At 42.6% G+C, this 13,407-nt stretch overlaps 1 protein-coding gene across 9 annotated transcripts in view; it reads right to left on the bottom strand.

The window, feature by feature from the left end:
- Nucleotides 1-13,407, bottom strand: part of LMO7 (LIM domain 7) — a 131,057-nt gene that overhangs the window by 69,914 nt on the left and 47,736 nt on the right. For all 9 annotated transcript variants that reach the window (XM_027781008.2, XM_055802191.1, XM_055802184.1 and 6 more), the window contains exon 4: nucleotides 4,215-4,321. In XM_027781008.2, the coding sequence (XP_027636809.2) occupies nucleotides 4,215-4,321 (107 nt within the window). The remainder of the gene's footprint in view (nucleotides 1-4,214; nucleotides 4,322-13,407) is intronic.

Raw genomic sequence — 13,407 nt, forward strand, 5'->3', positions numbered from 1 at the left:
GCTGGGAACAACTGGGTGTGTCACCTCTAGAGAGCTGGGTAAGGAAGTGCTTAACATTTTTAAATAGTAACCGTGCTGACAACTGAGAGTCACTAAGCTCATATTACATTCTTACTTTGATAGAACTAAAAAAGAATCAAATGAAGTATTAAGACAACCTTAATAATAAGAAAAAAAATACCAAGCTGCTGGATTTTAAAATAACATCTCCTCCATTTAAACATAAAATCTTAGGCTAACAAAAAACCAAACCAAAACACCAAAACAAAATCAAACACACTGAAAGAATTGAAGGGGAACACATACACATTTATACAAATCACTAGCCACGAAAAAAGATGATGTGCACATGACTGCCGGACATAGTGTGTGAAGAGTAAGTCCATCTGGATAATCTTTATTGGAACACATGACACATTGCCGTACTATACCATTGAGCAATACCTTCTGCAGATTTACAGGAAGACTGAGCTATAAATCTCAGACATTAATCCCTGCTCCCATTTTCATTGGCAGAAAAGAAACTGTCCACACTAGTGTATTTTTTCCACATCACCCAACTACCAAACTCATCTCTGATCTAGCAAAGCATGAAGTCTGCAAAGCTTTGAACAGCAACCAGTAATTTTGACCAGCTCTCTTCACACAAACTTCTAAACAATAAAATCTTAAGAAGCTTTTTCTTTGCAAAAAGGATAATCACATAATCACTTGGAACTGAGAGTCTGGATATTTAAGAGGATACTTGCCTCTCCTGTCCCAGATACTAGTAGTAATTATAGAGGAGGGTTTCATGTCATGCCTGTGCATCATCTCAGTTGCAACAGAAAAAATACAAGTGAAAGTTGTAACCTCCTTACCAGATGGGAAGATTATTTTCTTAGTACAGCCTCTGGCAAGCCATGAGGAACAGAGGGTCTTTACCTTAACTCAGGTGACACCACATACAAATAAAGCATCTGGTATCTCTGAATGGCTTGGTGTTGTTGATGAGACAAAAAGACAAAGTCCTATCAGCAGAGGTATAGTGAAAGGCAACATGCACACCCAGAAATTAGGTATGAGGAGAAAATAACTTTCCTGCTGGGAAGGGAGCCTGCCCAGGTGGGATACAGCAGTGGTCCAAGATGCTGACAGCCCAAGGATTTCTCACAAGGTAAGAAAAAGGAAGAGGTACCACACACAACTGCCCAGCAGCAGAGATGGGAGAAACAGAGGGAACACCTCTTCACAGAGCACATCATCCTCAGAGGCCACGTGTTCCTCCTGTAGGACCTTCCCAGCACCAGAGGCAGAGCTATTAGACAAGTCTACAAAAGGCCAAATGCAGCAGGGACTGAGGTGCAACCCCCCAGCCAGTGTCAGAGACCAATTTTGCTCTGACATAAGATGGCAATTCTCAGCAACAGCAGCAGACCCACCCATTTAATGGTACCTTCCTCTTGTCTATTTCCCACATACAAGGCAACTCCAGCATCTCCCTACGTCTGGCAGTACATTCATGCATCCTACCAGCACACTATCTCCAGCCACCCCAGCTTGAAAAGCTGACTGTTTAAACAACAGTTTATTTAGTCTATTTTGGGTAGATAAAACACATGTGCTAACGGTGGTGCAACAGCAGAACACAGCAACGCTGCTGAGGTGTCAAAATAGACACTGCTTCAGGCACACAATGCTATCCTGTACAGCCTAGCACAGCTGGTTTAAGATATGGGCAATAGGTCTCAGGCAATGGCAGTAAAATGAATTTGCTTAGGAATGTTACAAAGCCAATAATTAAATGCAATCTTTTATGAAATCAGCATATAGAAAAGTTTCCCCTCTGTGACAAGAAATTCTTTACTTCTAATTTTGAAACTATGGTTAACACTGGATAACATGAAAGCAAGACAGGAAATAGTACCCCCTTTCTGAGGCCTGGCAACCTACAAGTTTTGAAGAAATTTGTAATTCAGCTTGAACGTATGAGATAAATTATTATTTAATAGAAATAAGTAAAAAATACATCAGATAAAGCTCCTGATCAAACAGCATTTCTCTCCTGACACACATATGACTTTCCCTGGAAACCCTTTGAAAATTAGCTTGCCCTTAGGGTAATCAAATGACGCATAATTAACTTTTCAATGGAGTTATCTTTGTATAACTTCTTTCTTTCATTTATTGGAATAAAAACTTCCTTCCTGTCCTTCCGCAAATTCCTAAACACATCAAAATGTGCTAGCACAGTTAGGTCATTACCACTTCACAGCATGCTCAGATATGTAAGTTTTGAATTACTCTAAGCATTTTACACACACTGTGGGACTGTCCTATGATAAATAACATGTGGAAAATCAAGCTTATATTGACACAAATTAAAAGAGCATGGCTACATGGCTGGCAACTCTTTTGACTCTAAGCCAGACTCCTTGCATTGCTGTCCATAAGAACCGCTCAATGGTTAACGCCACTTTTTGAAAAACACTAATTAATTCAATGCCAAGTAGGTATGATGTAAAACCCCCATTGTCTTATGAGGACTTCCAAATCCAGCCTTAGCCTCTGCTCCCAGAGCTGGGAGGAGAACCAGTAGAGCTGAAAGGATCAAAAAAAAAAAAAACAACCCACCCTCAAACCAAACCAACCAACCAAACAAACAAAAAAAGACAAAAAAACAAACCCCAAAAAACTGACCTCCCTTGGGCACAGTGGTTAACGTAGGGATAAGTTGGACAACATCTTGCACAACAGTTCGCTAACTCGACCTCCCTGGGGTTTCAGCTTGTCCTACTGATGCTGCTGAAGACCAGCTCCTGACCACCTCCAACACTTCACAGCTGTACTCTTGGAGCAAACCTCCATCAAAATAACTTCAGCAAGAGTTTTGCAGATAATTAAAGCAAGGCAGAAGTTACCAACCCCTCCAGATTTCAGCATGATGTAGGAACCAGCAGAGAGAGTAACGGTGTCCTGGAAAGGTGCCCATTCCCTGAACACCACATTAGTGAGAAATTATGTTTCGGGTATCAGTCAAAGATTGACAAACACGTTGCCATCTCAAGTATCAGGCCTTCAAAACGGTGTGAACTTTCATTCTGAAACCCGGAAGAGGGTACAGGTAACACACTACTGCCTGATCCACCTACAAAAGACTTCTTTCTAATTAAAGCAGTTATGTGCCATTTCACAATATTTTTTCCCTTGTGTTTACAGAAGGATTACTGCCTATTCCTTTTTCATGAAACTGGTAATTTAAGATGGGAATCAATTCTTAACATTTAACCTCACAGGTTTCCAACAAAACTCACCAAAGCTGTTTTTTGTTTTGTGGGGTTTTTTTAGATTTCATAAATTCACCCTTTGTGCCAACACAATGAAACCAACTAATACTTTAACAAAGCAAGATGCCCCAAGACAGTATTTTTACATGACACATTTTTCTTAAAACACCTGTGAAGTGTCTATATAGGAAAACTCCACCTTAAATCTCTCAGAACTAGTCATAAAACTCCTATTAGGAGACACAGCAGTTCTGAAATCTGAGATCTGCTAACAGTATTTCAGAACCGAACCACTTCTATTTCACAGGAAAACTCTTTTCTCATTAAAACATGAACCCTTTGTGCAATCCAGTACTTGGTTTCTACACAGACACACATCCCCCCCCCCCCCCCTCCTTGACAGGAGATGTGACATTTGGTGACAAACACCTGATTAATATTCGGAGTGGCGAGACCAGCAGTCCTGTAGTCACACTGTACCCAAGCCTCAGAGCCATTCAGATAAGCATCAGAAGTACCACCTCAGCCTTCCAGATTTTACATCAGTAAATCTCAAAGCATAAAGGGAAGCAATGCTTTCAATACCATTTAACAGTTAATATTGCTCCAAGTTTAAAATAACTTGAACAGTTTCCATCTCATATTAAATGCTGTAAATATTCATTAACAATTAGTTTGCATACGAGGCATAATGATAATTCATTTTTTAAATTAAATTTGTGCAAGTCTTATCTACCAGTCTTAACAAGGCTTAAACACTCACCACAGTATTCAGAACTGCTCATACCGCATTAGAGGAATAATGTTCCATAAGCAAACATTAAAAAAAAATTGAACACCCCCCCCCCCCCCCCCAAAAAAAAAAACAAACTAAAAAACAACCCACCGTGAAACAGCTTAGAGGGAGAAGGGGAGGGAGGAGGGAGAAAGCAAAACCACAAAACTCACTTGACTGTAACTCGATTGGACAAATCCTGAAGATCTCCTGGGTGAAAAAGCTGAGCTTCTTTCAGTCCAATATTTTCGCACGCTTTCAGAAAAACATTTATATTATCCTGCAAAGAGAAGTAGAAGGCAGTTGCTTAGTTAAAAGCACTAAGCAGGTTTTGCAAGATGATTAGTGTGACTCTAAATGTCAAAGTCCAGCTCATGTAACTAATACTGAAAAAGCAATCTTCTGGATCACAAACACAGGTCATTTCTCATGCACACAGGCAGGCTGGGCTGCCATCTCAGTGACTGAGGGGTACGTTAAAGATTACCTGGCATAAGGCACTGGTGAGCCAGTAGGCAGCAATCACCACTTTGATGTCAGCTCGCTCAGCAAACAAACGCCCTCTTCCCAGCTTTGCACGACAAGCCTCACCTCTTGCCTTTAAAAATAACTCCAGCTACTGGCGTTCACCACCCAGAAACTCTTGGCAGGGGAGGAAGAAGAGGAGGGACACGCCGTTTCTATGCTCACAGACCGATGAGGGAATATTGCACCTGGAGTCTGGGTTTGGTTGCCGAGCTGAGCTCCAGAGACACAGAAACCAAACTGTATTCAGCTTTCCTGCTTCCTTACTTGGGTTTTTTTTTTTTGCTTCTTTGTGTTCGTCCTCCCTGCTCCCCCCCACCCCTCCAGCTCACAACAACATATAACAAAATATAGGTGCAGCGTATTACAGCACCCGCTCGCTGCACCTGCTGCAGAGCAACAGACTCGTGAGAGCAAGGTTTAAAAAAAAAAAAATTAAAAATCCAACGATATGGAGAGATTATACAACTTGTGATCGCTTTCCACTTCATAAACAATAGGCAACAGGCAAGAAATTCCTTCTCGTTAAGGCGGAATGCTATCAACAACAAAAGAATGTGCCCTCTTGCGCACTTGCACCCTTCAGCTGGGAGCCACAGGAAAAGGTACACAAAGTTACTTAATTCGTAAGCTACGCACAGCCCTGTCATTCGAAGGGTTTGTAATTCAAGGTACTGGTACCCGTGTTTAACAGTACCGAAAAGCTCTGCTTCGGCAATGTCATACACTTTAAATTGGTTTGGGTTTCGTGTTGGTTTTTTGGGTTTTTTTTTGATACATCACTGGTAACAGTTATTCCATCATTTAAAATTTATTTTTAAAAAATCCACAAAGAAAACAACAGCTGTTTTTAATACAGACAGTAGTAGTAAAACAAACCTAAGAATCTCACAACCTTCTGTTTTGAAGGTCCCGAGGATTCTAGTATTTCTTATCAGTCTGTAAACATAGCTTAATTCAAAGAAAATATTTGAACAAGGTATTCCCTGTGCAGGCTGTGGGCTTCGTGTTACCACATCCGAGAGATCCTAGGTGTCTCACACGGTGACGGTTATGCCCCAAAGCCTGATGCACTATGTGCCATGGTGGGGGCTGTTCTGCTATGGGGGGCTGCAACATGACAACAGTGATGGGGGACACAATGTGGTGGCAGAGAGGAGGGGGCTGGGAAGGATAGAGGACAGGCAACCTCGCCTCCGCACAAGCTCCTGCAGCATCCATGGGGCTGCTGGCACAAGTGGCCAAGGTACAGCTTCATGCTGGGGGGTGCAATCTCAGGAGGGGCACTTACTTTTCCCCTTCCCATGCAATGCTCCTTTTTCCTTTTCATGCATCACAGGGAAAGCTGGCTAAACTAGTCAGTTTTATTCAATTAATATTTGAGTGTCACATTAGTACCAGAACCCCAAGGACTTGAAAAGGTGTTGTTTCTTCAGCATAGAAGAGGCCAACAGGCTACAGTCGCATTGCAGGAAGATTAACTACTTGTTAAATAACAACAGACACACAACTATCACACACAACTGTCAGCGTCCAGGGGTCTGGGGAGTCCAAGAAACTGGCAGGAAAGGCAAAAGAAGGAAGCAGCAGGGTGCAAGGAACAAGCAGTTGCAAGGTAATGAACTAAGTGGCACCAACGCCAACCAAGGCAACATGCCCTGATTGGTCTCACCCATTGCCAAAACTTGAGTAAACTCCCAAAACGATGGGTTACGTCAACTTAACTGCGGAAAACAAGCATGTTGTGCAGGTAAACAAGGAAGAAGATTCAGAGATTTAGAGAAATGGATGCTGCCTACACCCTGAGTACAACAAAAACAAAGCAGAGGAGTTGCTCATCAATGACTGCTTGGCTGCACAACCACTGAACTGTCGGCACACAAGAGAATTGATTTAGAAGGTGTCGCAGCAATTAAACCTATCAAACGTCAGCCTCCTGATAAATAACACGGCCCTGAGAACATCATCGCTGACATGAGTCAAGACCTTCAGAAATGGGTCAGAGGCAGGGGGAGATAACATGGGAGGCAGAGCACAGCTAGTCACAGCACTCACGTGCAAGATGAAACATGGTTCAAAACCTGCCTGCCCCCAGCTCCTAAGCCAGCAGCTCGAGCGTGCCTGCCATCTCGCAGGTAACTGCCCCAACACCAGCTCTCCTTCAGCCACGGCCTGGAGCTGACCCCCAGAGCATCCAGAGGTGACACCCAAAAGGCTATTGCTCCAGTTTGGATATTGACACAAAAAGGTGTAATTTCAACAAATCAGCACTTCTAAATACTGTCCTTGCCAAGTTATTCTTGACCATCCCTAATCACTGTGGTAATCACCAAAGCTACAGGTCTGAAAATAGCTAGCAGATGTTTTAAACTCCACCAGAATAATGAACCTGAATATTAATTTTAAATAGCGGCACAGAAATAAGCAGAAGAAAAATGACAAGCTATCAACCTCACAATTAGATTTATCATTAGAAATGTGAACAGGAACATTGTTCGGTGATTAATGCGCTCAAATATAGAAGTCATCGCACTATTCCTTTTACCAAAATAAATGTACTTCAACAGGACTAATGGTCATTACCACTGCAGCTTCAAAGGGTATACTGCAATCTGAATCTCATCGTACTCCACAAAAATCATTAAGTATTCTGAACTCAAAAGCCTGGAGAAGCACAATACACCAGACCTATTTCCTCGTGACCACAAGTCACCGAAGCGGCGCGCTTGAGAAAAAAAAAGGGTTCACACTGTGCCTAACGACAACCCTGCCACTGAGGTGTCCCCAGTCTCTGTAAATGAGGGCAGGCCCTTTACAGATTGGAATTAGCAGAGATGCAGAGAAAGAGGAGTATGATGATGAGGGAAGACAAGGGACCTATATAATGAGAACTAGAGAACGTGGTTCCGTTACACTAATAAAATGGAGCGAGCACAAGAGGTAATAACTGCTGCCATCTACCAGCACAAGGGAACCAAAACCAGAAGGGGAGAGAAGAGCTGTCCAGCCCAAAAGCTTGGTCAGGCAGATCAAATACATTTATGCAGAAAACATATAAGGTTTCTGACCATTAAAAGACAAAGCTCCTGAACTAACAGAGATAACAGACAAAAATCAACTACATGATTTTAATACACAAAGCTCAATCAGTGTATTTCTGCGAGCATGTGCAGCTGGAATTAGCATCACAGAACTACAGTTTTAAATGACAACAAAAAATAAAGCCTGAAGTCTTAACCACAAAATTCAAGTGTAATTCATTTCTAGTATGTTTTTACTACTTCTAAGTGTTTTGGTGGGAGGGAGTGGGGAAGCTGGAAGGAGACTGGAGTGGGACTGCTTTTCCCCCCAGACAGCAGAGCATTTCAGATGCTCCCAGCACGACTTGAGTTTCCCACACACCGTACAGACTTACATTAAATGCATGGCACAGAATGCTGACTAGGTAGAGCTATTACCATTCAGCATTTCATTTTTGTCTCAAACTTCAAAGTAAACCGCACCCAAAAACTCTGCTAAGTCGTAACACAGGAGAGAGGGAGCCAGCAGTGGGAAGCAGGTCATCCACGAGCAGGCATTTAAATATCACTGTCTGGGGGACTTACAAATGATACCACACACTTTCAGGCATGCACCTGCCTTTCTGGTCCCCATAGGGTGTCACTAGCCACAAAACCTTCCCTCTGCCTGTTGCTAAAGCATCCCCCTCTAACCAACATTGAGAAGGAGCCAAGATGCCTTGCCCATACTGAAAGTGAGTGTGGTCCATGCCCTCCCTCCAATGTCCTAGGAGAGTAGGGTTGCTTTTCTCACTCCTGCATCCTCATGGACATGAGGACCGGAAAAAGCTGAGCCTTCCCTGTCCTTCCTTGCCGGACCTCAGTGCTGCTTCTGCTCCTAGGCAAGGGGCAAGGGGGCTGCAGCCGAGCTCTGTACCTCCATCATGTGAATGGGGTGGGAACGGCAGGGCTGCTGCTGCAGTTCTCCTCATTCCCATCACTATCTTTCAGGCCACAAAGAAAACACAAGAAGCTACTCATTATATGGGAAAATATAAGAATACAGACACCTTCCTTTAAAAAAGAATGATTAAAAAATGTACAAATAATAATAAGAGAGTGATCAGAAGCAGCAGTGGTGCCGTGCTTGCACTGTGATCAGCTCCTAACGTATGTCACTGTGGCAAGAACTTGAGATACAGGTGAAGCAGCACTATGACAAGGAAGACAAGACAGCGCTGATAAGGTGGAGGTGGGGGAAAGTACATATGTTCCTCAACACCTCAAAAAACCCCCACCCAAATCCTGAAAAAAAAAAGGGGGGGGGGGCACTTTCTAAAACAGGAAAAAAACACCAAAACAAAACAACCATGAGCAACAGGAAAATGAGGGAAAAGATAAAATGCAAAAAAGATCAAGACAGAGTTGACCTTAAGTAGGAAAAAAAACCCAACCCAAAACTACCAACCTGAGAATGGACATACAATGCATAAATACCAAAAAGAATTTTAAAAATCTCTTAAAGGAAAGAGCATGAAGTGAAAGGTAATTAAGAAGTCTCCGCATCATGTGCGTATACCATCTTATTTTGATTACTTATATGCAATGCAAAAATCACACTAAATTCAGCTTGTATGTTTGAGCTGCAATTTAATTAAAAAAATAAATCCCTCATTATCATTATTATCTGGGTAGGGCAGCAGGAATATTAAATACATGTGTAAATACATTTGCTTTCTTTAGGGTGCAGTCATACCGTGTGGTAAGCCTGCCTTCTCCTTAGTTAACTGTTCCTCTGAAGCCCTGCGCATGCACTGAAACACAGTGAAATCTCGTAGGCATACAAGTTATGGCACATCTTTCAGTTCACTTGGCATCTGGGAGAAAAACAATTTAATTAACGTGGTGTTTTTCTGTTTTTCCCGGCTGCGTCAGCCAACAGATGAAGACAGTTCTCCAGGTTGTCTCCTACTCTCCCGCAAATACCTACCATTTCAGTTAAAGCCCTTATTTCTACTGATACTCAAGCTCTGTTTTGTTTCTTTTTTGCTGGGGATTTTAGGGTGGGTTTTTTGCAGAGTATGAAGGGGAAGAATGGGAACAGTATTTCATAACAGCACCCTATGCTCACAGGACCATGCAGTATAAGTATTACAGCATCATCCAGGCCATGACTTGGTGCCTGAAGTTGTTTTCAATTTCTGGGCTCCAAAAAAAAAAAAATAATAAAAAAAAAAAAAAAATCCACCCAGTACCTACAGTGCCTAGCAACAAAAAACTTACAACATTTTAGGAAGAGAGATTGATGGTTTTTTTCTGGCTACAGAATTCTGAAAATCATCTGACTTGATCATATGTAACAGGCATTTTTCTTAGTACTATATGAAGACATTTGGAGTCACCTTGAAAGCTTACAGTGTGCCTCCTTCAGCTCAGCATTCACGACAAACCCTCTTTATTGGCATCCTCATTCTCTTAAATAAGGGTGTATTTCCATTACAACAAGAGGTAATTTCTATAAGTAGAAAATGTTTTTTGTAGATGTAGCATTCTACTGACCATCAAAGCCAGTTCATATCAGTTTCATACAGAATTTAAAGCTGCATTTGGCAGCAGCATCACTGTACAGCTACCCGCTGTTTATATTCAGAGGTGGAGTGAGGGAAAAAACCTACAGCAGGAGCTCGTTGAACAAGTCGGGTAACTTGCTCTTCCTCGGAGGTACGTTTCGGTTATTAGTGCTGGCTGCAGCTGGGGTTAGAAGGGGTGAGGGGGAGAGTGAGGAATGGGACTGAACCAAGTTTGTGGTCTGACCACAGGCCTGGGAGCCAGGAACTCCCAATTACCACCTTGGCCTTGCATATCAGGATGCTTGATCCCCATCACCCACTCGTCCCATCTGTAGATTGTGATCCCAGCTCCTACAGCTCTGTTTCTCTGAAGGCTGCTAACGGGTTCGACCTTGAACAGAAAGGAGGAGTAGGAGGAATGGAATAGCTGAACTAGGGTTTTTTCCTCCCATTTTGGGCCCAAAACTAAAAATAATAATTAAAACAATCATCCTACAGGTGTAATTTGACTTAGAGTGACCTCAGGGCTTTTGTTCAGTAAATTATACCACCTGTAACAGTGTGCGCTGAGCACTGTATTGGCCAAAGATCAGAAACCATGCTAATTGCTTTGCCACTCCCCTCTGCACGCCCTTCGTTGTTTTTCCACATTGGGTAAAATAATAAATTATTGTGATCCTTGACACAGGGATTCCCTGCCCCAGCTCTATGCACGATTACAGACACCAACTCTTCAACAACTCATTTCCAGTTTTCCTCTCAAAAAGCAGGTGCTCCCATTGCCAATACAAACTCTCCCATTACCTTAGTACTCCCAGTACCAGTAACTGTAAATCAGCTGGGAAGAGGAACTTTCCCCTTCACCACTGCCATTCACAAGTCTCAGGGTTCAACCACCATGGAAACCACATTCTGAAGCAGACTTACCAGGTAAGAACCATTCTGGTTTTGGACAAAAAGCCTCATTCATCCCCCAGACCCCAGCTCCATGTAATGACAGCAGCTGGTCACAGACCTCTGTAAGACCAAGGTGTGTGTTGAAGGATCTTCCCCACAGTTTGTTCCTCAGCTCCCAGTGCTGCCCACCGCTGTGTGTAATGGCCAGCACAAGACCTCTCTGCCCAGCTCACCTCATTGCCTGCAACCTCTCACAGCACTGAGCACCACAGTTTCTTTCCAACAGGAGTAATGGGATTAAGGAAAACGCACAACAGAAATTAATGGGTTCATTTTGAAGCAGGACTTCTGGGTTGACAGCTGTTGAGGTGCTTGACACAGAAAGGGACCAACTGTCCCCAGTGACTCAAAAGCCCTCCCAGGCCCATGTCTCTTACATGTCTCTACAGCATAACCTTTACTATGACAGTACAGCTCAATAATACAGCACCAATGTGTACCAAACGAGCCTTTTACTGATAAGAGAGAGTGAATATCAGGTTGTAAACTGCAGGTGTGTTTCTGGGATGTCACTGCTACCAGTAAGGCCAGCTGGAAAGGAGAAGGGCAGAAGTACAGCACGTGGGCACCCCATGCAGACATGTCTTGTTATCAAGAAAGCTCTCTGTACTTCACAGTTTCATCCCGTTTTGGACAAGACAAGGGGAATTTAGCTCACCCAGTCACAGGCACTTTTACTGTAAAGAAAGTATAGTCTCAGAAAGCTAATACGGAATAAACATCCTGGGCTATTTCTGTGTTTAGACAAGCCTTAACTTTCCCACCAGTTAGTTGCATTCCAGTCAGTCAAAGTCAAGAAAAAAAGGAAAAAAAAGAAAAAAAATAATCAAGTGATGTGCTTTTCACCCCAAACGGTTTATACAAAACAGACTTTATAAGCAAAGTGTGTTAAATACTCCAGCGCCAAGTCACTCCACTACACAGAACTGGAACGACAGTAATCCACTTAAAGGTGAAACTCCCCTGAAGCCTAATGAGTAATAAAAGAAGACCGCTTGTTCTTGAAACACAAAGTTTTGGCCGGGCTTGCCTCCCCCCACCCTTTTTTTTTTTATTGGTATACACAAGCTTTTCTGTTTTGCTTGCACAGGTTAACAGTTTTATATAGATAAAATTGAGCCCCTCTACACACAGGGCTTGAAACAGAGCAAGTTGTCTCAGATTCTTATTTCACGTAGTCCCTGATTTTTCCAACTATAATTCATTACTCCATTCTTCCTAAAACAGAATTTGGAAGTTCAACTTTGCATCCTTTAGGAGCCAGATATCTTTTGTTTCTCAACAGGAGCAGCATCCTACTACTGTATGTAACCCTTGCTGCCCTACATGGGCTTGTCCTGTGCTGTTGAGAAGCTCTCCCAGCACACCCGGATCAACGAGCAGGTTGGGAGACAACTTGCCTTGCAGCCCATCTGAACTCCTGCATTAGTGCCGGGCCTCCTCATGTCCCTCCCCGCCCTCGTGCCCCACAGAAAGCACGCCTGGTCACCAAACAGCTCAGTCCTCTGCATTTGGCAGCATTTGATGCGGGTATTGTATTCAATAGCTCCTTTACATACATCACTGGCGGAGGGTGATTCAGCACAGGCACACAGGCACAGAGGTGTTCAGACAGGCATTAAAACATGTGGTATGAGGATTTTGTACCAAACAGAAGAGTGCGCAGCACAGCTGTACAGCTCCAGCACTGATACCACAGCAAAAGCTGTCACCGCTGCAATTAACTTCTACTGTCTTTGGAAATTGCCAACAAATTTTAAACAAAGCACATCAATAAATATCTGACAAGCCAGAGAAAAAAAAAAAAACCAAACACCACTGTAGTGTCCAGCTAATGAAGATTTAATACAGATAAAGACTGACTGTTGCAAGAAATCTCAAAACCACGCTTCCTTGGCAAATGCAGGAGAAATCAGATTATAAACAACACCAGTATGATTTAAGGTGTGTACCTTTTCTACGTGGTTGACGTTCTTTTTCCAGTTAGGAAGGAATGTTTCTTTACAAACACAGAAACAGTCATCAGTTATTTAAAGAAATAAAAACAGCAAAAAAAGGGCAGAGTATATCACAGACTACAGCTGACTGAGTTCATAAATGGAATTTGTTTGCAGTTTGTTTGGCAACTGGATTTATGTATTTTGTTAAGTGCTGGCAAGTTGAGGTGAAAAATGTCACACTTTTTCAGAGCTTTGGTTCAAAGCAGGAGGAGGGACGAAAAGGTTCCACATTAGAAAGTTCCTGCTGCCAATCATATTACTTTAGCGCTAGTTTACCAGAATTTTTGAATGAATTAATTACCATTTTGACATCTC

The sequence above is a fragment of the Falco peregrinus genome, chromosome 4 (assembly GCF_023634155.1).
Source record: "Falco peregrinus isolate bFalPer1 chromosome 4, bFalPer1.pri, whole genome shotgun sequence".
NCBI classification, from domain to species: Eukaryota; Metazoa; Chordata; class Aves; order Falconiformes; family Falconidae; genus Falco; species Falco peregrinus.